Here is a 21033-nt window from a genome sequence, read left to right as displayed (position 1 = left end):
TAGCACACCTTGGCGGCACTCGGCTGTCGAGGTGGCCCCGATGATGAAGCATGTCACCGACCAGGTCGGTGAGTGAGGGGTTCCTTAGAAACAAAGGAGGACTTCTTCTTTTACACTAGTGTCTCATCCCACCAATACTGGCTGTTTCAGCCTTATCTTTGGTGGTACTCCTTCGTATTGTTATATAGTAGTATATATATAGCCAGTTTCCTACAATAGGGCATTGATTTTTTTTGCTACAAGTAATGGATGGGACGGAAGTCTCTGTAGGGTTTGCTTCCAGAAGCATGAAAGATTTGGAAACACAATATTCTGTAATAGAAAGTGATATGTTGGAATGCGTTTGGGGTGTCGGCAAACGTAAGCCATATCTCTTGAAAAGAAAATTTAGCTTGTGGACCGATCACAGACCACTCGTTGCTATTTTGTCTAGGATCCAAATTAAGATCCTCAGCCAGAGTATCTATCAAATTATTGGAGTTTTAGTGTGCTTCATATTACAGGAGGAAAGAACATTAGAGTGGACTTTCTGTCTTGGTTACCATTAGATTTGTGTTCAGTAGATTTACAGGAAGAAATTGAGGCATGTATCATTGCATAAGTTGAAGATTTGGTCATTTGTTCCAATTTAATGGAATTGTGTGATCGGTTGAGGGAGGATACTGTATTGACCAAGGTCATGATTCTGGGGAAATTTGGGGGGGAGAGGGAAAAAACTTTGGAGAATTCTTTGTAATCTTATTGCAAGGTGGCGGATGAGTTATCTTTGGAAGGAGGATTGTTGGTAAGAGGTAATAAGTTAATTCCCCCAGGATGTTTCCACCAAAAGATTTTGGAGACAGCTCATGTAGGCCATCTGGGTATGAGTGCCACTAAGCGTAGGATAAGAAATGATTTCTGGTGCCCTGGAGTGGATGTGGAGGTAGAAGGATTAGTGAGAAATTGTGCACCATGCTGTTTGAGTGATAAACATTTGGTGACCTCTGTGTGCACTGCTGTGCCTGTTTCATGTCCTGGTAAGGTGTGGCAGAGAGTTGTGGTTGATTTTTTTTTTCCGACCCTTTTCATGTATTACCTTCCAATATGAGACACTTTATTGTCATGATGGATCATCTTTTCAGGCGGGTGGAAGTACGTGGTATAGCCGAACCCAACACAAACTCTGTGATTCCTTTTGTTTGTGAAGTGTTTGCTAAAGAACGGACTCCCGAGGAGCTGCTCACTGACAATGGAGTTCAATTTACTTCTTCCACCATGACAGAGATTTTAGGCAAATGTGGAGTGAAACATTTATGCACGCCATTGTACCACCCTTAGGCCAACTAAAAGTGGAGAGCTTCAACAGGTTTCTAGTGGAGTGTATCCGGAGCGCGGTGACATCTAGAGTTGACTGTGAAGTAACTACCAGATATTTAGGGAGGGATTATAGCTGTACACCTCACTCGATCTCTGGTAAAGCACCTTTTACACTCATGAGAGGGAGAAAAGAGGTGTCCTTGTTGTGTCCCTCATTTGATCTCTGGTAAAGCAACTTTTAAACTCATGACTTGGAGAAAAGAGGTGTCCTCGTTGTGTCCCTATTTCGATCTCTGGTAAAGCACCTTTCACACTCATGAGGGGGAGGAAAGAGGTGTCCTCATTGTGTCCTTTTTGAAGATGGAGGTGATGGATCAAGGATGTGATGAATGTCTACAGCAAGTGATGATGCCGGGAAATTGAGTGACAAACAGTGTTGCTCGGTGTCAAAGGGACGTGAGGTGTAAGGAAAAATATGTCCAGGAGGTCAAAATCGCAATGATTGATTTGGCACGTGTCAGGAAGACACCATTTTGCTAAGAGATGCATCTTCGAAATCTAGAGATCCTGTTAGAGTCTTCGAGGTTAGAGGCAATGCTGTTCGTGGTTCGAATGGGCAATGGTGAAATATGGCAAGAGTGGCTAGAAATGGAAAATGTGAGAATGAAAGTGAAAAACATGTAAGTGACAGACAAGTGTCTGTTGCAGGGAATGGTGCAGAGTTCCTGGTTAAGAAGGAGTTCTCGTGTTATCAAAGTGCCTAAAAGATAAGCTCCTCTTACATGTTGACTGAGTGGCATCTGGTTAGTTTTTCATATTTACCTTGGGTATTGCTTTTTTCTGGTTCTCTGAGTTGATTTATTGTCCTGTTTTGTGTGTGGTAGTGTCACTGTGGTGATTTATTGTCCTATTTTGTGTGTGGTAGTGTCACTGTGGTTCTGTGTGTGTGTATGTCTGTGTGTGGTGTTAAAAAGGGGCAAAGATGTGTAGCCTCTGCAGATAGGATGCCTTTACTGTTTATTGTTATATGATGTAATACGGCAGTGTACAGACATTGGTCATGTTGTGTTCTGTTATGGAATTTTGTTATGTGATGCTTTGAATAGTGTTACAGATGCAAGGATTTGCTGGGCCTTCTACAGCTGTGTAACAACTGGCTCTTCAGGAACTTCTCAGATCTCTACCCCCACCCGCCCCCCCACATTGTGGATTGGCATTATTTCCACATGGCTTCTTCCCCTCTGTTTCGGGGGTTCTTGCCTGTCCTCCCCATGGCCTCCGCATGTTTGCCGCCACTGACCCATACAGTAAATAGTGGTGGGAAGGTAGAGTATATTTGTTTGCGAGTTCCACAAAGTTCCTTAGTTTTCCACCTGTTACCCACTCCATAGCACTATCATACCCTTTCTATCCAACAACCTAGACCAATATCCCTCAAGCGAGAGATGTAGTAATGCCGACAGTGTAAGGTACTTCGCACACGGAACCCTCATTTGTGTTCGCTGCAAGACCCAGGCCCATTGAAATTGCAGGATGTCCAGCAAAAGATCAGATATTTGCTTGTTTGAGCATTAGGGCTAATCAATCTGGCCCATAGCATGGTTCTGGCTTAGAGAAAGTGTACGCCAGTCTCTATCATGCCCCTCTCCCCCATCGACAATGTCGTCCGTAAGCTGCCCATTTCAGGTGCGCCGCCAGGCAATAAAGCTCCAAGTCAGGGACCGCTAACCCACCTCCATCAGTGGGGAGCCGTAGTTTGATTAATGCCAATCTACGACATCCTGTGCCTTATATGAGGTATAGCAATAGGCTGTTAATCTCCAAAAAGATAGATTTTGTGAGCCAATTTGGGCGAGCTGCAAAGTAATGAAAGAGACTGGGAAGGAAAACCACCTTCACAGTATCACCCTGCCTGCAACTGATAGAGGAAATATTAGCCAGAAATGTATGGATGTCTGCAAAAATCAGTGCCAGTTGAAGATTGCTCAAGATCGGCCAAGTTGTAGTAAATATGAATGCCCAGAAAGCATAATGTGACTGGTTCCGAGCAGAGATCCTCCCCCATTTCTGGCAGAATGGTGGCTGGTGTCAGAGCATGTATCGAGAATGCATTTGACTTATCCCAATTCACCTGGACTCTCGACGTCTGGCTAAAATCATCCAAAGCTCTAAATGCGTGATCCACATTTGCGTGTTCCCCACACCGGTACACTTATAGATCCTCTCCATATAGGGGGATATAGTTGGGGTGGTCGTCAATGACTATTCCTCGATAATGATGTATGGTGCAGAGTGTCAGGGCCAGGGGCTCAAGAGCCAAGGCAAACGACACTGGCGACAGCGGGCAACCCTGTGTGGCAACGGCCTCTACCCTACAGAGTGCTGATATTGCACCCCATTTCGGAACGGAGACATCAGGGGCAAATATAGCAGACGTGTCCAGCTGATGAAGCCATTCCCCAGTCCCATGCTGGCCAGAGTAGCATCAAGAAAGTCTCAGCGCCGATAGTCACATGCTGTCTCTGTGTCAGTGCCGATCACTAGTGCTCTAGGATAGTCCACCAATGAGGTATGGAGTATTTGGCAAATGTTAGGGATCAAGCTGCGTTTAGGTATAAAACCCATTTTATCCGTGTGAAGAAGATCACCTGTATGGTTGCCCAGTCACCAACAATTTACTAAGTAGTTTATAATCTACATATAATATGGAGAGCAGTCTATAGGATGGTATCTTATCACTCTACCCTTTTTGTGGAGTGGAACAAACAGGGACTTTCCCTTCATTGGTGGTAGTTCCCCCACAGTTTTTGCTGCATTATACAGTGTAGTCAAGATTGGGGGAAGCGAGTTTGCACAAGATGAATAAAATTCCAGGGTCAAGCCATCTGAGCCTGGTACCTTGCCCAGGGCTTTAATCAACCCATATCTTCCTGGATTGGGATTTCACATCCTAGGGATGCAGCCGCTACCGGTGACATTGCTTCGTACTTGCAGATAGAACATAATCCTACACTGGCTGGGTTGGGTCCACATCAGAGCACCCATAGATGTTAGAATAATAGACAGCTAAGGCCGTATTAATCGCGGCATACCTGTAAACAAGGTTACCTTCCCCTTGTTTTGCATCTGCAGTATTTGGGGACACTGTCTATCAGGATTGGCCAGCCACACTAGTAATCTGCCGGATTTATAATATTCTATGTGTGCCCTAGTTTTTTATATGCTCGATAATCGTATGCCAGGAGTCGCTCCACTAGTTTGAGGAGTTTTTCCCTTTCTGCTCTCAGTGTGTCATGCAGCACCTGTGCTCCCTCCGTTGGTAGATCCGGTTTTATTAAGAGGTGCTCCAAGTGTTTGATCTAAGTATGAAGCTGGGACCGAGTCCCTACTACTGCTTAGATGCTGCAACCACGTAGCACTAGTTTGAATGCCTCCCACTACGCTAGTGTAGAAGTTGGACCCGTATTCTCCATAAAGTAATTACTGATCACGTTCCCTAGGGTAGATCTGAAGACTGGGTCATCAGCTTCGCAGTATTGAGCTTGCATGTCGCAGTGCGGGGTCTGGACAACGCCCAGGCCAGAATCCGTAATAACGGGTGGTGGTCACAGTATTTTTCACCAGACATTCGACCCTTCTTGCTCTCGCATGTACGCTAGCCAAGCATAAGAAAGTATTAAAGTATACTGATAGCTTGTGCGTACCCAAGTAATAAGAATTGAAGAGTTAAGGTTCTCCAGGTATCAACAAATCCTCAATTGTTAATCCAACATCGAAATGCGTGGGCAGTTTATGTAGTGGGGATGTGACACCAGCCATGCAGTTAAAATCTCCTCAAAGTAACACAGAGTAATGATGTATTTGGGTGACAAGACAGTTTGGGAGAATAGGAATGATAGTTTGGCCCACATTGGGGAAATAAATGTTCACTAAGTCTATGTCTTTACCATCCAGTTTGCCTGCTAATATCACAAAGTGACCTTCTCAGTCTATGATCTCGATCTGTGAGAGAAATAGGGAAGGAAGGATACAAACCAGCACCCCCCACCAAAGGCGGAGTTTATGGTGGCAAAGAATTCCCCCACATCGCTTCTGCAGCTCCCCCACTTCACCTCCAGCAAACATATCTCCTTCAGTCACACCACAGCTCTCCATTGGACGGACCACAGCTGCGTTCACTTTTTCTACAAGAAGCCCACAACCCACAACCATCCTCAACCTACTATGCGAAGAAACTAGAACAAAATCACCATCGACCAGATCTCCTCATCGCTTCTTCAAAACCCCCCTGCCCACTCTTCGAACCCCAACCAAGCAGCCATTAACCTCACTCAATGGTGAACCAACAGCGCCGACAACCTAGCACCCCTGAGAAAAGGTCAAATCAAACTAGGCAACAAAAACGCCCCCTGGTTCAACAATGATCTTAAGAAATCCAAGAAACTCTGTCGCTCCCTTGAGAAGGCATGGAAAAAAGACCCAAACACCAGTACCAGGGACGCCTTCAAAAACGCCACTCGCATACACCACCAACTGATCCGGACTGCCAAGAAAGCCGCCTTCAAAGACCGACTCGACAACAACGCCCACAACAGCAAGGAATTATTCAACATCGTCAAAGAGTTTACCAACCCCGCTGCCAACTCTAACGACATCACTCCCTCCCAAGCCCTTTGTGACTCCCTAGCTTCGTTCTTCCACGACAAAATCGCAGACATCCACAACAGCTTCGACAACCAACCCGGAGACCAACCCACCCAACCTTCCGCCGTACCTTCACCCCCTTGAACATCCTTAATGACTGGAACCCAATCTCCACTGAGGACACCATCCGCCTGATGAACTCCATCCACTCAGGATCCCCCACAGACCCATGCCCTCACCACATCTTCAACAAAGCTGACTCCATCATAGCACCACACCTCCGAGACGTCATCAACTGCACCCTTAACTCCGCCACCTTCCCGGAAAGCTGGAAACACGCCGAACTAAGCGCCCTTCTGAAAAAACCCACAGCGGACCCCACCGAACTCAAAAACTACCGCCCCATCTCGCTCCTTCCATTCCCGGCCAAAGTAATCGAGAAAGCTGTCAACAACCAGCTCGCCGCCTTCCTCGAAACCAACAAATCCCTCGACTCCTCACAATCTGGCTTCCGAGCCAAACACAGCACTGAGACCGCACTCATCGCAGCAACAGACGACATTCGAACTCTACTGGACAATGGAGACACAGTCGCCCTCATCCTCCTCGACCTCTCCGCAGCCTTTGACACAGTTTGTCATAGCACCTTAATACAACGCCTCAGAAACACCGGAATCCAAGGAAAAGCACTGGAATGGATCACCTTGTTCCTTGCCAGAAGAACTCAGAGAGTCCGCCTTCCACCATTCAAGTCAGAGGCCACTGAAGTCATCTGCGGCGTGCCACAAGGATCTTCACTCAGTCCCACCCTCTTCAACGTATACATGAGCCCCCTCGCGGCCATCGCACGCCAACACAACCTCAACATCATCTCCTACGCTGATGACACTCAACTGATCCTCTCACTCACCAAAGACCCTAACACCGCCAAAACAAACCTACATGAAGGAATGAAAGAAGTAGCCGATTGGATGAAGCACAGCCGTCTGAAACTGAATTCCGACAAAACAGAAGTCCTTATCTTAGGAACCTCCCCCTCTGCCTGGGACGACTCCTGGTGGCCAGAGTCCCTTGGAAAAGCACCCATCCCGACAGACCACGCACGGAACCTGGGCGTCATCCTGGACTCCTCACTCTCGATGACCAGACAAGTCAACGCCGTCTCATCATCGTGCTTCAACATTCTTCGCATGCTCAAAAAAACTTTTCGCTGGATCCCCACCGAAACTAGAAAAACGGTCACCCACGCACTGGTTACAAGCCGCCTGGACTACGGAAACACCCTATACGCCGGCACCACCGCAAAACTCCAGAAAAATCTCCAACGCATCCAGAACGCATCAGCTAGACTCATACTAGACATCCCGCATAACGACCACATTTCTGGTCACCTGAAAAACCTCCACTGGCCCCTCGTCAATAAGAGGATAGCATTCCGCCTCCTAACCCACGCACACAAAGCACTCTACGAACTTGGACCCGAATGCCTCAACACACGACTTTCCTTCTACACCCCCCCCCCCCCCCCCCCCCGCCAGCTACGCTCCTCCAACCAAGCCCTTGCTGCTGTACCTCGCATCAACAAAACCACCATGGGAGGAAGATCCTTCTCCTACCTGGCGGCTAAAACCTGGAACTCACTTCTCACCCACCTTCGCCTCACTCAGAACCACCTAGCATTCAGAAAGCAACTTAAAACATGGATATTCGACAAGTAACTCCCCACCCTTCTACAAGCGCCTTGAGACCCTCTGGGTATGTAGCGCGCTATACAAATTAACTGAATTGAATTGAATTGAATTTGAGGTATCTGTGAGGGATGATGCAGATACATCACCTGCGGTCCCTGTGCCCACCCACAGTTGTTGTTTCAGTCGTACCCAATTGGTGCGTTCCGGATCTGTGGCAGAATGATATGCTTCCTGTGAGAGCTGATGCGCCAAATGAGATATTTCCATCTTTGGAAGTCTCAGTTCGCCTGAAGTAGCGGCTTGGAGTTTGGACATGGCAAGTCCGCGTGTCTCACCTTGCCAAAAGTATGTTTTAATGGCTGCGTCTATTAGGCCTAGTTCTGATGCTGGGACCAGTATAGGCAGCATGCTGAAAATGTAGTTAAACCTTGGGCTACCTCCATGTTCATAGTTTGGACTCGTCCCCACAGCGACAATTGCGGTTTGATCCATTTAGTGAAATCCGTGTGCATTTGATCAATCAGTGCAGTCATATTGTCTTTGATCATCATTGGAAACTTGGTGGTAATCAATACTCATAATATTTAATCTTTGTGGCGATTTACCAAAATGGATGTTCATGGAGGGCTTCCCTCATTGTATAGACCATCAAGGGTAAGACTTCACTTATGGTTCTGTTCATTCTGTACCTGGAAAGTGCTGTACAGTCTGATATGGTGCTGGCAGCGAACGTTCTGGAGAGGGTAAAGTAAGAAGCATGTTGTCTGCATACAGCCTAATTTTCAGGTCGCCGGCTATGATTTCAGTTTCCCAAATGTCTTGAGAGCAGTATATGCTGAATGTGAGCGGTTCTAAGGTTAACAGAAAGAATGCCACAACCATTGGGCTTCTTTCCCTCTTTCAGCTCTTCTCCACTTCTTTTCTAGTCTGCCATCTGTTTGTTCTCATCCAAATGCACACTTCACATTATGTGTTGTATGCATGCTCAGAATTTAGATGTTCCTAAGTTTAAAGATTCAGAAAGTCTAGACTATTATGCATTTCATTCCTAGCTTTATCAGCATCCACGTTAAACGCAGTTATAAAAAGACTGCTCTTCCCAAAGCCCATTGGAATACAAGACTACAGAAAACCACACCTGGTGCACCGTCATGACACACTAGATCTCATATTTAATCCTCCCATGCATACAACAAGTCTTCTTCTCTAAAAAGGAGCATTGAAAACAAGATTCATTGGCTTTTCTGTTTTCAGTTTCTAAATTGTGGTTTTTTCAGTGTTATTCAAACTTTTAAAACATTTTTTACTTATTTTTATGCTCTGTAAAAAATTACAGGGCTAGTGAGTTTATTTCCTTCTCTTGCTTGTTCCTTTTGTCATTTCTAATTTCCATCTATCTTCTCCTAACAATTTTTTTGAATTTGCTCTTTCAGGTCATGTTTCAGTGTTTGGCTCACCTCCAAACCTTCCCATCGATCTCTTTCCAGCAGTCTAGTCCCAGGATGTGCAGGATGGAGGTACGTTTGCATCTCATTATCTCATAAATATTTGATTGCATTTTTTATTCTTGTAAAACATCAACAAGAGCAAACTCTTTGAGCGATACAGGTTGCAGGGAACATCAATGACATAATATATGTGGCATATGTAGAACACATCCTGGTTGGGAAGCTTTGCCAGTTACATCACTTTGAGAGTAAGATCTACTAACCCCTTCCATTCTTTGGACGTACTGGTAACGTCCATGGTTGTGGCGCTCCGGTGCCAAATGTAACCGTTACGTCCAAGGCCCACTATTTTGGAATCCCTCTGCTGCAAACAGCAGAGGAATTACCTTTTTTTTTGGGAGCTGGTGATGAGCTTACCCAGCTGCTGAGGCACTTTTCTTTCAGTGTACTGACGAGCAGCGTGCATGGCGTGCTGACGCCACTACAGTGAAAGTGAAATAAGCTGATAGGTTCATTTCACTTTCACTGCCTACATGCTCCTGGGGCTATCCTAGTCCACCGAGCACGTAGGCAGGCAGGAGAGGTATCATTGGAAAGGGGAGAATCTAGTGGATCTCTGCTTGGGGATCGCCACAGGATGGCTTTTTATTTAACTTAGTGGTAGGGGCTGCCCTAAATGGGCATTATACTGCCCCCAGCTGTCGAAAAATGATCAGTCTTTCTGCTCCCCTCACCCTGGGGGACAGAAAGGCCACTAGGCACCAGGAATTATAATTTTTTATTTTTTAATAATGGAGATGTGGGGGCTGCCCACAATGGGCATGTCTATGCCCCCACCCCAAACACAACAGGGACAGCCCCCCTGGGAGGTAGATAAGGGTTATTACCTACGATCAGCCCCCCAGGGGAGCAGAAAGCCCACTAGATGCCAGGGATTTTTTTTCCTCTCTGAAAGAGAAGTGGGGGCTTCCCAGAATGGGCATGCTAATATCTCTATACCCCAAAACAAAAGGGACAGTCTTTCTGTCTCTCCCCGGGGCAGAAAGGGGTTATTACCACTGATCTGCCCCTCCGTGGGGGGGGGGGGTGAGTCCACTAGACACCAGGGATTATAAAAAAAGGGATTGGAGCTACCCACAATGGGCAAAGCCATGCCCCCATTCACAATTATAAAAATAGAAGTCTTTCTGCCCCTCCTCAGCTTCAATTGAGGGTACTAGCCCCCGATCTGCCCCCAGAGTGGCAGAAAGCCCACTAGGCACCAGGGATTTCTTGTTTTCAATATGTGTGCCAATGACCCCACCTCCAAACAAAAAAATCGGACAGTCTTTCTGCCTGCCTTGAGGGGGCAGATGCGGGTAATTGCCCTCGATTTCTCCCCAGAGGCAGTAAGCCTATTAGACATCAGGATTTTTTTTAATAAAAGATGGCTGCGATGCAAATACCCCCTCCCCCAAAGGGGCAATAGCCCCTGATCTGCTCCCTGGAGAGCAGAAAGCCCACTATGAACCAGAGAAATGTTTATGGGCTTAGGCAGGGTTGGTCCCTTTTTTGTGAACACATTTTTGCTGCTTCTGCCCTCCCCCCACCACCCTCTTAGGGGCAGATCAGCAATATTTGTAGGCTAATCTGCTGAAAACCTTTAGACAGTAGCTTCTGTGTGTGTGAACTGGAGTGCGGATGATGGTCCGTTTTTACTGGCATTTGGCTGACTGTGTGTGAACCTGCATTTTGCTGGTAAAGTGTGTGGCCTGCGCTTAGGTGGCAGTGTGTGTGGACTAGTGCTTGGCTGGCAGTGTGCGTGTACTGTCGCTTGGCTATCGGTCTGCATGGCTGGACCATGTCTTGCGATTTGTATGTGGACTTTCACTTTGCTGGTGGATGTTGTGTTGCTGGCGGTACATGGATGGTTCTTGGGTGGTGATGTGCATGGATGGTGCTTGGTTGGTGGTGTGCATGGATGGCGCTTGACTGGTGGTATGCATGGATGGCGCTTGGCTGGTGGTGTGCATGGATGGTGCTTGGCTGGTGGTGTGCATGGATGGTTCTTGGCTGGTGGTGTGTATGGATGGTGCTTGGTTGGTGGTGTGCATGGATGGCGCTTGGCTGGTGGTATGCATGGATGGCGCTTGGCTGGTGGTGTGCATGGATGCTGCTTGGCTGGTGGTGTGCATGGATGGTTCTTGGCTGGTGGTGTGTATGGATGGTGCTTGGTTGGTGGTGTGCATGGATGGCGCTTGGTTGGCGGTGTGCATGGATGGTGCTTGGCTGGTGGTATGCATGGATGGTGCTTGGCTGGTGGTGTGCATGGATGGCGCTTGGCTGGTGGTGTGCATGGATGGTTCTTGGCTGGTGGTGTGCATGGATGGTGCTTGGCTGGTGGTGTGCATGGATGGCGCTTGGCTGCTGGTGTGCATGGATGGTGCTTGGCTGGTGGTGTGCATGGATGGCGCTTGGCCAGTGGTGTGCATGGATGGTGCTTGGCTGCTGGTGTGTATGGATGGTTCTTGGCTGGTGATGTGCATGGATGGTGCTTGGCTGGTGGTGTGCTTGGATGGTGCTTGGCTGGTGGTGTGCATGGATGGTGCTTGGCTGGTGGTATGCATGGATGGTGCTTGGCTGGTAGTGTGCATGGATGGTGCTTGGCTGGTGGTGTGCATGGATGGTACTTGGCTGGTGGTGTGCATGGATGGTGCTTGGCTGGTGGTATGCATGGATGGCGCTTGGCTGGTGGTGTGCATGGATGGTACTTGGCTGGTGGTATGCATGGATGGCGCTTGGCTGGTGGTGTAGGTTGTGTGAAACCTCCAGCGTTTTACTACCCAGAAGCTCCTGAAAACCTTTAATTTAGCTAAAAGTCACACTTTCCTCACATTTCTGAGTGGAAAAGTTGTGGCCTCATCGTGCCGGCACATATTTCCCACCAACCAGCGTACTCCTCGGTTTCCTGATAAAAAAATGATATCTCAATTGTATTAGGCTGACTCTGCTTTGGGCACCCACACAAGTGAAGTATCATTTTTATCGGGAGATCGAGGGGAACGCTGGATGGTTAGAAATGTGTGCCGGCGCATTGATCTCACAAACTTGGCACACAGAAATGTGAGGAAAATGTGACCTTTTAGCTAAATTTGATCTTTGCAGGGGATTCTGGATAAGAAAACTTTGGGAGATCCATGCAAGCCACACATCCCTGGACTCCACCCGGTGTCTAGTTTTCAGAAATATCTATGTTTTGTAGGTTTCCGTTGATGGCATGCGAGCCAGGACCAAAAACGCAGGTGCTCCCAATCAATCACAAAACAACCTATTTTTGCAAAGGAGTTTTTGGTCTCGGGCTCAGCAGCCATCTATGGAAACACCGGGTGGAGACCAGGGAGGTGTGGTTTGCATGGGTCCCCCAATCTATCTATCTTATCTTACCCAGAATCCCCTGCAAATCTCAAATTTAGCTAAGAAATTAAATTTTTCTCACAATTCTGTGTCGTATGTCACTGAACCTGTTGGAGTCTGTAGGAGCCCAGGATCAGTGATGAGTTCAGCTGTGGTTCAAAGCGGTAGCCAACAGCTCCCTGAGCTGGTTTGAACTGGAGTATGCAAGGAGGGCACCAAATCTGTCCTTCCAGCAGACTATGAGGCGCTGGCAAGCGCCTCCACCCCTGCCTAATACACTAAATCTTGTCTGGGAGATGGAAACACCTCCCTATGACAGGAAGCCTATTGTCCTACCTTCCCCTTCTCGGGCTTGGCCCAGCAGCAGGAGGGCAAAATAGGGTCTGTTGTAGGCAGCAGGCCTAAGTTGCTTTCAAGGTCTGTAGGATCGGTCCCAGGAGCGTGGTATGCTTCCCGGAGGAGCCCTACCGTGGATGGAATCATACCTCCAACACCAAATACAGTGTTGGGGTATGATTCCAACACGTCTGATACCAAATATGCCCAGGTTCGTTCCAGCCAGTTTAGAGATAGTCTTGCTGTCTCATAATGGCTGATTTACGTACAATGCCTGGAGAATGGACTTCGGGGTTTGTATGGGTTCTTTGCTCATGCAGGGCCACCCTCACATTCGGAACCAATCACCCAGCCTTTGGGCCTGAAAGGCCTGCTAAAGGGGTGACTTATAGGTTTCAAGGGCAGGGATGTTAGATATAAGGAAACATATCTTTCGTGAGAGGTGCATGCACCAACTCACAAAGGCTACAATGGCAGGCCTGTGGTCAGAGTTTGGAGGGTCCCTCATAGTCATAGTCATACATTCTTATATAGCGCACAGTTCACCGTAAGGTCTCAAGGTGCTAGCAGCTAAAGAATGGAGGACAGGGACGGTGCATTGCGGCTAGTTGGTGGGAGGGGGGAAAAGCCAGGTTTTAAGATTTTTACGGAAACATTTATGATCGGTTATGGAAGAGATATGGACCGGTAGTTTGTTCCACCACATTGGGGCCAGATAGGAAAAGGAACGGCCCCCGTTGCGCAGAGTCCGAAAACGGGGCTGAGCAAGGAGGAATTTGGAGCTGGACCTTAGAGATCTACCAGGGATGTACCTAAGGAGCTTGTTTTTTAGGTAGTTAGGGCCGGCGTCATGCATTGTCTTATGGACCAGGCTTAGGATTTTAAAGTGACATCTCTGGCAGATTGGGAGACAAGGAAGAGTCGGTAGGTTCGAGATGGATGAGGATCTACTGGGGAGATTGAGGACAAGCCTAGCTGCCGGGTTCTGAAGAATCTGAAGCTTGGAAAGCAGATTGGCATTTAGGGCAGTGAACAGGGCGTTTCCGTAGTCCAAACGGCTAACGATAAGGCCCTGTACCAGTGGTTTCCTAGCCTCAATGGGGAGCCACTTAAAAATCTTACGGAGAATGCACATGATGCCGTAGCAGACCCCAAGAACCTGATCTATGTGGGGCTTCATGGACAAGGGGGCGTCTATGGTAATGCCGAGGTTTCTGACAGATGGTTTGGGAGGGGGGCCCAATCCTAATTCCGCAGGCCACCAGTCAGACGACCAGACCTCCTCAGCTCTTCCAAACAAGATGATCTCGGACTTGTTGCTGTTCAGTTGTAACTTGTTGGCGCTCATCCATTAATTTATTCGGGTCATACAACTCCTAAAGCGAAGCCGGGTGCCGACGAGATCGGAGTCACAGGTGACAAGTAACTGAGTGTCGTCGGCGTAGGACACGCTTTCAAAACCATATGATCTAATGATGGCAGCTAACGGAGTGGCAGCTCATGGGTGGCATAACACATGCTGCAGCCCATGGGGGTCCCCTGGAGTACCTAGGCCCTAGGTACCTAGTACCATATACTAGGGACTTACTAGAGTACATCAGCAGCCAATAAGGAATGTACCAAGGTGCTCACCATAGCCAATTTAGAAAGGAAGCACAGTGAGTGGGGTCCTGATTAGCAGGATCTGACGCAGACTAGTCAGAAAAACTGTATGACACCAGCAAAGAGTGGGGGAAACCATGAAAGCAGATCCTACCTTCCCACCACCCCACCCATTCTCCCCACTCCTCTAGAGAGTAGCATGTGTAGTGTGTTATCCTCTGCTCGTGCACAGTGCAGGGGAGTATGCAGCCACCTCTTAGTGTCTGGCACAGAGGCCACTTTCCAAAACATTGCTTTTGTCACTTGTAAAGTACGTATCCAAGGTCTATGAACCAGTGTAAGTGTTTGCCCCCTCTTTGCTTTATTGAGAAGGCCTAGCAGGCAGGATTCAGGGGTAGTTGACAGTGTATGGTCTGTGAGTTCTGCTTTGGTGGCTGTAATCTCAAGCCATGACACCAGTAGTGGTGGGCACTCCCGCACCATATGTTAGAAGCCAGCGCCAGCCAGTTTACAGCACCAATACTCTGGTGTCGAATCAGGAAACATGCACTTGATACGGTGGGGGGAGAGTTAACTGTAATGTGTGTAGTTAAATTATGTGAATTGAATCAAGGATTCCAGGACACTTCGCTAACATGTTTTAGCGCCCGTATGCACGACTTGAGCGGTTGCGTGAGCACGGTATTCACTCTAGCCAATGCCGTCCCCGTGTGCAGCTGGTGAAAGGTTAATGGTCGGCATTTAACACACCTTCCTGTTGCCCTGTTCTTCAAACAATCTTAAAAGATTGGCTTAAGTGAGGTGCTCAGTGCCGTGTTATTGGAAGCCAGCGTCCTACTACCCAGTTCTTTATCTCAGAATACTACTGAGCTATAAATGTTTTACTTCTGACTGATCTGGGCCTGCCCCCGCTCTATATTTCATAGAGGAAAAGCACCTTTTTCAAAGAAAGAACACTTTGGTGACAACAAACTTTGCAGCTGCGAACGCATTTGCGAAAGTAAAGAACCTTGGTGGCATGCTGCACGCTATGGATCATTTGGCGGTGCATTTCACACTGTGAAATACTTTTATTTTGCATTATTGAGCTGTGCCTGTGGCATTTTGTGAGTATTTGAAAAGCAATGCTAAGCATGTTGTTAACTTCTCAATCCTCGGGATCAGTGTGATGTTATAACAAGGCCACCTCCAGATCTAACCAAACCCAGATTGCTGAAATAGCTGTGGGTTAAGGAAGGATCAGGTGAGGGCAAAAAGAAAGGCGGGGAAGGAAGGGAACAGCGGGGAGGGAGATCTGGAAAACACAAGACAAAGAAATGCGTTGGTACCAGATACTCTCACTCCTGTTTCAATCAGCAACCCATTAACATAAGATGTACCCATCTACCTGTAAAGAAACTAAAGTAACGGTGTAATAGAAGATACAACTCTTCACCAGCATCAGAGCCCTGGAAGGATATGAACGGTGCTACGTCCTCCCTGTAATACACAATGAATACCTTTCTTATTCTGTGCCCTTGTATAACCGTATTGCAAGAATGAAACACTATGCTATTGTACATACCCCACGACATATGAACATGACGGGACGTAGAGGAGAGTCTTGAGCAACATCCGAGGGACCCCTGGATTCAATGTATCCGAGTAAAACAAAGTTAAGCAACAATGGGTTACGTCACCCGATAGTATAAAACAGTACAGTACCTGTGTTACTCCAATCAGTATTGAATATGGTCCTGAAGGGCACTGCTTCAATTCAATATGAGATCCTGATTTCCTGTGTACGAGCCGCAAGACGCAGGCACAGCATACAGAGCAAAACTTACCACGTGCGGTAAGATTAAGTATATACGAGAATTCGTCCTCCGCACGAGCCGAAGCAAGAAGGCTCACCTGCGGAGGGCAACTGCAAGAAGGAAACACTCTCATGGAGAACACTCCACACGGAACACAATTCGTCCTCCGCACGAGCCGAAGCAAGAAGGCTCACCAACGGAGGGCAACTGCGGTAGTGAGACACACTCGTAGAGAACACTCCACACGGAACACAATTCGTCCTCCGCACGAGCCGAAGCAAGAAGGCTCACCAACGGAGGGCAATTGCGGTAACAATTCGTCCTCCGCACAAGCCGAAGCAAGAAGGCTTACCAACGGAGGGCAAGGAAATCCTTGGTAACTGCTACGGGAAGCAACTCACTCCAAGAGCTCAGAGTTCAGGTCGATAGAATCCAAAATATCCGACAAGAGGAACAGGACCGCCCCTAGATAGGCGCTAAGCAGTCTGGGACATGTAGTTGTTTAGTCCGTATGACATCCAGCCGGATGACTACGTTCTGAGGCGCTCACAGAAACCTGACACATGTGGCCCTTTGTAAAAGCTGTGTAGGGACTGTTTCATTGCCGGGCATGTGTGAGAGTCGCAGAAGGCACTTTATCTTTATCTTATGTGCAGTGTGCGCTGTTCTGGTGCATTCTCCATCTTGTGGAAAGAATGAGCGCACCTCAGGATTGTACCATTGAAGGTGGCCACAGTGGTTTGTACAGGCGATGTTGAAAAGCATGAGTAGGAGGAGAGACCTATGAAAAGTCATGGGAATTACGTGGCTGGAAAATGTTGTTCGCAGGTTTTGTGCTGGAAATTGAATGTTGAAAGCAGGTCAATGCAAGTGAGGTGCAGGTGAATAGGTTTGAGAACAGGCTCTACCTTGTGTGGCGGGCAGCAAAGGTGTAGGATGTATGGACAGAGCAGTTTGACTTAAGAGATGTTTTTAAGAGAGTGTTTCGGGTGCTGAGCATGGTCCAGGGGTGAAAGGGTGCTAACAGCCTTGGCTTTGGCGTACCATCTGTGCTCTTGTCACGCTGATGCACCACAGTTGTCAACTAGTGGGCCGCCAGTCTAGCATGCTATCTCAAGCTCTAAAGTTAGAGGTGGGACAACTAAACAACAGACCAGCCAAGCTCAATCTCCTTGTCCAGCTGGGAAACTCCCACCCCAGTGGATAATACCGACAAACTTAGAAATATATGTGAGAGAAGTAAAACCACAAAGTAAATACAATCATTAAACTGCTGCTCTACTGCATATTGTGGGTGTAGTGGATGAAGCAAAGCACCTCCGCGAGCAGCAATATTTGATATTTCGAACATTCTGATGTCCAACCTTCTGTCTCAAGTCTTCCTGATCCATCTCCCATCTCTTACTCAAAGAGCTGTTCTTGTTTTACAAAACCTTGACCATTTGCCACTACCTAACGCTGTAACTAGTGTATGAGTGCTATGCGAGCGCCCTTTTTTTTACCAACTTACTCATGAATAATTAAGATGTGACATATTCAAAGCAACTTTTATGTAAATTTCTGTGTATGGTTAAATATGCCTTCATATGTTTCAAAAATGGTAATCAAGAGATATTTATACAATCAATAAAAAATTGTGTTTGCACATTCCATTATGTTTCCCTTTAAGTTATTAATTTTTTTTTTACATCCGACAGAAAACAATCTTTGATTGTACGAAATGTTTCAAAATAAGGAAGATAACACTGTAAATCTGCAAAGATGAAGTCTGAAATATTGAGTTCCAGTATTCAGGAAAACATAAGTGCCATCAGAGCCAGCCAAACCCGAACATAAACTGAGACATCCTGAAAGAAGGGAGAAGGGACACAAGAAATTCAGTGATTCCACGAGTCTCAGCTGTGTACTTCCATGCCTCAAAACGAAGAAATAACCTCTAGAAAATGAAGACAATACTGATAAACCTCCTCTTGTGTAAACATGTCCAATAACAGCTTTGATCATGAGATTGGTATGAGGTGGTTACAGCAGTGCTCTGCTTCCTTAAATAATACCAGGAGAACATTCAGTGCTAGAGGTGCATTGCAAACTGTTTCAGACCAATCCACAGCAACCAGTGAAAAGCGCAACGGAGTGGAGTCAGACAACTGAAGGTTAAAAGAAATAGGGGTTCTGTTTTCTAAAATACAGAGTACTGTCCCAGTGTGCACCGACCAGAAGGACGTTGGATCTTTACCCGCATGCGTGCCGAACCATTATCCAGTCTAAAGACACAATCGCCCACGAAGAAGCCTTACACACGTTTTGAGATTGGGAAGCAGTTGGTGACCATTGCACTTTATTCTTTAATCGGAAAGCAAACGTGCAAAATACAATACATACAGAGAATGCAAGAATAATACAAGTGCTTTATCAGTCATGATGGCCCTTCAGGAAGTACAGTCACACGATGTAAACAAGTATATACCAGACCCAGAGACGCTAACCAAGAGAGAAGTCTCAGACACATGCAGTGAGAGCTTTAGTTTGTCATCAATATTAAAACCCCATCAGCAAACACACACAGCGAAAAAGCAATTCAAATGCACTGAATGTGTAAAGAGCTTTATCCAGTTATCAGGCCTACAAAGACATCAACGAACACACACAGGGGAAAAACCATATCATTGTAGTGAATGTGACAGTAGGTTTAGTTGCTCTTCAGCATTAAGGAATCATCAGCGAACACACACAGGGGAAAAACCATTCAAGTGCAGTGAATGTTTGAAGAGCTTTAGTCAATTATCACACCTAAAACGGCATCAGGGAACACACACAGGAGAAAAAACATATAATTGCACTGAATGTGTGAAGAGGTTTAATCGATTATCACACCTAAAACAGCATCTGCGAATACACACTGGGGAAAAACCATTCAATTGCAATGAATGTGAAAGTAGTTTTAGTCAATCTTCAACATTAAGGAAACATCAGCGAGCTCACACAGGGGAAAAGCTATTCCAGTGCAGTGAATGTGGAAGTAGTTTTAGTGATTTGTCAACATTAAGAAAACATCAGCGAACACATACAGGGGAAAAACCATTTAAGTGCAGTGAATGTGTGAAGAGCTTCTCTCAATCATCACACCTAAAACAGCATCAGAAAACACACACCGGGGAAAAACCACACCAGTGCAGTGAATGTGAGAAGAGGTTTATTCTATTATCAGACCTAAAAAGGCATCAGAGAACACACACTGGGGAAAAACCATTCAATTGCAATGAATGTGGGAAGAGCTTTATATATTTATCAAGCCTAAAACAGCATCAGAGAACACACACAGGGGAAAAACCATTCAAGTGCAGTGAATGTGGAAGAAGGTTTAGTGATTTGGCAACATTAAGGATTCATCAGCGAAGACACACAGGGGAAAAACCATTTAAGTGCAGTGAATGTGTGAAGAGCTTCTCTCAATCATCACCCCTAAAACACCATCAGAAAACACACACCGGGGAAAAACCACACCAGTGCAGTGAATGTGAGAAGAGGTTTATTCTATTATCAGACCTAAAAAGGCATCAGAGAACACACACTGGGGAAAAACCATTCAATTGCAATGAATGTGGGAAGAGCTTTATATATTTATCAAGCCTAAAACAGCATCAGAGAACACACACAGGGGAAAAACCATTCAAGTGCAGTGAATGTGGAAGAAGGTTTAGTGATTTGGCAACATTAAGGAATCATCAGCGAACACACACAGGGGAAAAACCATTCAAGTGCAGTGAATGTGAAAGTAGCTTTAGTCGATATTCAACATTAAGGATTCATCAGCGAACACACACAGGGGAAAAGCCATTCCAGTGCAGTGAATGTGGAAGTAGTTTTAGTGAATCCTCAACATTAAGGAAACATCAGCGAACACACACAGGGGAAAAACAATTCCAGTGCAGTGAATGTGGAAGTAGTTTTAGTCAATCTTCAACATTAAGGAAACATCAGCGAACACACACAGGGGAAAAGCCATTCCAGTGCAGTGAATGTGGAAGTAGTTTTAGTGAATCCTCAACATTAAGGAAACATCAGCGAACACACACAGGGGAAAAACAATGCCAGTGCAGTGAATGTGGAAGTAGTTTTAGTCAATCTTCAACATTAAGGAAACATCAGCGAACACACACAGGGGAAAAACCATTAAGTGCAGTGAATGTGTGAAGAGCTTTTGTCAATCATCACACCTAAAACTGCATCAGAAAACACACACCGGGGAAAAACCATACCAGTGCAGTGAATGCGAGAAGAGGTTTATTCAATTATCAGACCTAAAAAGGCATCAGAGAACACACACTGGGGAAAACCCATTCAAGTGCAATGGATGTGGGAAGAGCTTTATAAATTTATCAAGCCTAAAACGGCATCAGAGAACACACACAGGGGGAAAACCATTCCAGTGCAGTGAATGTGAAAGTAGTTTTAGTGAATCTTCAACATTAAGGATTCATCAGCGAACACACACATGGGAAAAAACATTCAAGTGCAGTGAATGTGAAAGTAGTTTTAGTCAATCTTCAACATTAAGGATTCATCAGCGAACACACACAGGGGAAACAACCATTTAAGTGCAGTGAATGTGTGAAGAGCTTTTGTCAATCATCACACCTAAAACAGCATCAGAAAACACACACCGGGGAAAAACCATACCAGTGCAGTGAATGTATGAAGAGGTTTGTTCGATTATCAGACATAAAACAGCATCAGAGAACGCATACAGGGGAAAATCATTCAAGTTCAGTGAATCTGGAAGTAGTTTTAGTGAATCTTCAACATTAAGGATTCATCAGCAAACGC

The 21033-nt window shown here is 46.3% G+C and overlaps 1 protein-coding gene across 1 annotated transcript; it reads left to right on the top strand.

Moving 5' to 3' along the window:
- The first annotated feature begins 18489 nt into the window (after window positions 1-18489).
- LOC147737391 (uncharacterized) lies at window positions 18490-20400 on the top strand. Its single transcript, XM_086923829.1, has one exon. The coding sequence runs from the start codon at window positions 18625-18627 to the stop codon at window positions 20398-20400; it is 1776 nt and encodes a 591-aa protein (XP_086779955.1). The 5' UTR covers window positions 18490-18624.
- Window positions 20401-21033: the final 633 nt, after the last annotated feature.

This window comes from Lissotriton vulgaris, chromosome 1_1 (genome assembly GCF_964263255.1).
Source record: "Lissotriton vulgaris chromosome 1_1, aLisVul1.2, whole genome shotgun sequence".
NCBI lineage: Eukaryota > Metazoa > Chordata > Amphibia > Caudata > Salamandridae > Lissotriton > Lissotriton vulgaris.
Note: the sequence above shows the minus strand (reverse complement) of the source record. Positions and strands in the feature narration are given on the sequence as shown.

Bases quoted from the DNA above. Each gene is read 5' to 3' on its own strand.
- LOC147737391 (XM_086923829.1), top strand. From the start codon at position 18,625: ATGATGGCCCTTCAGGAAGTACAGTCACACGATGTAAACAAGTATATA.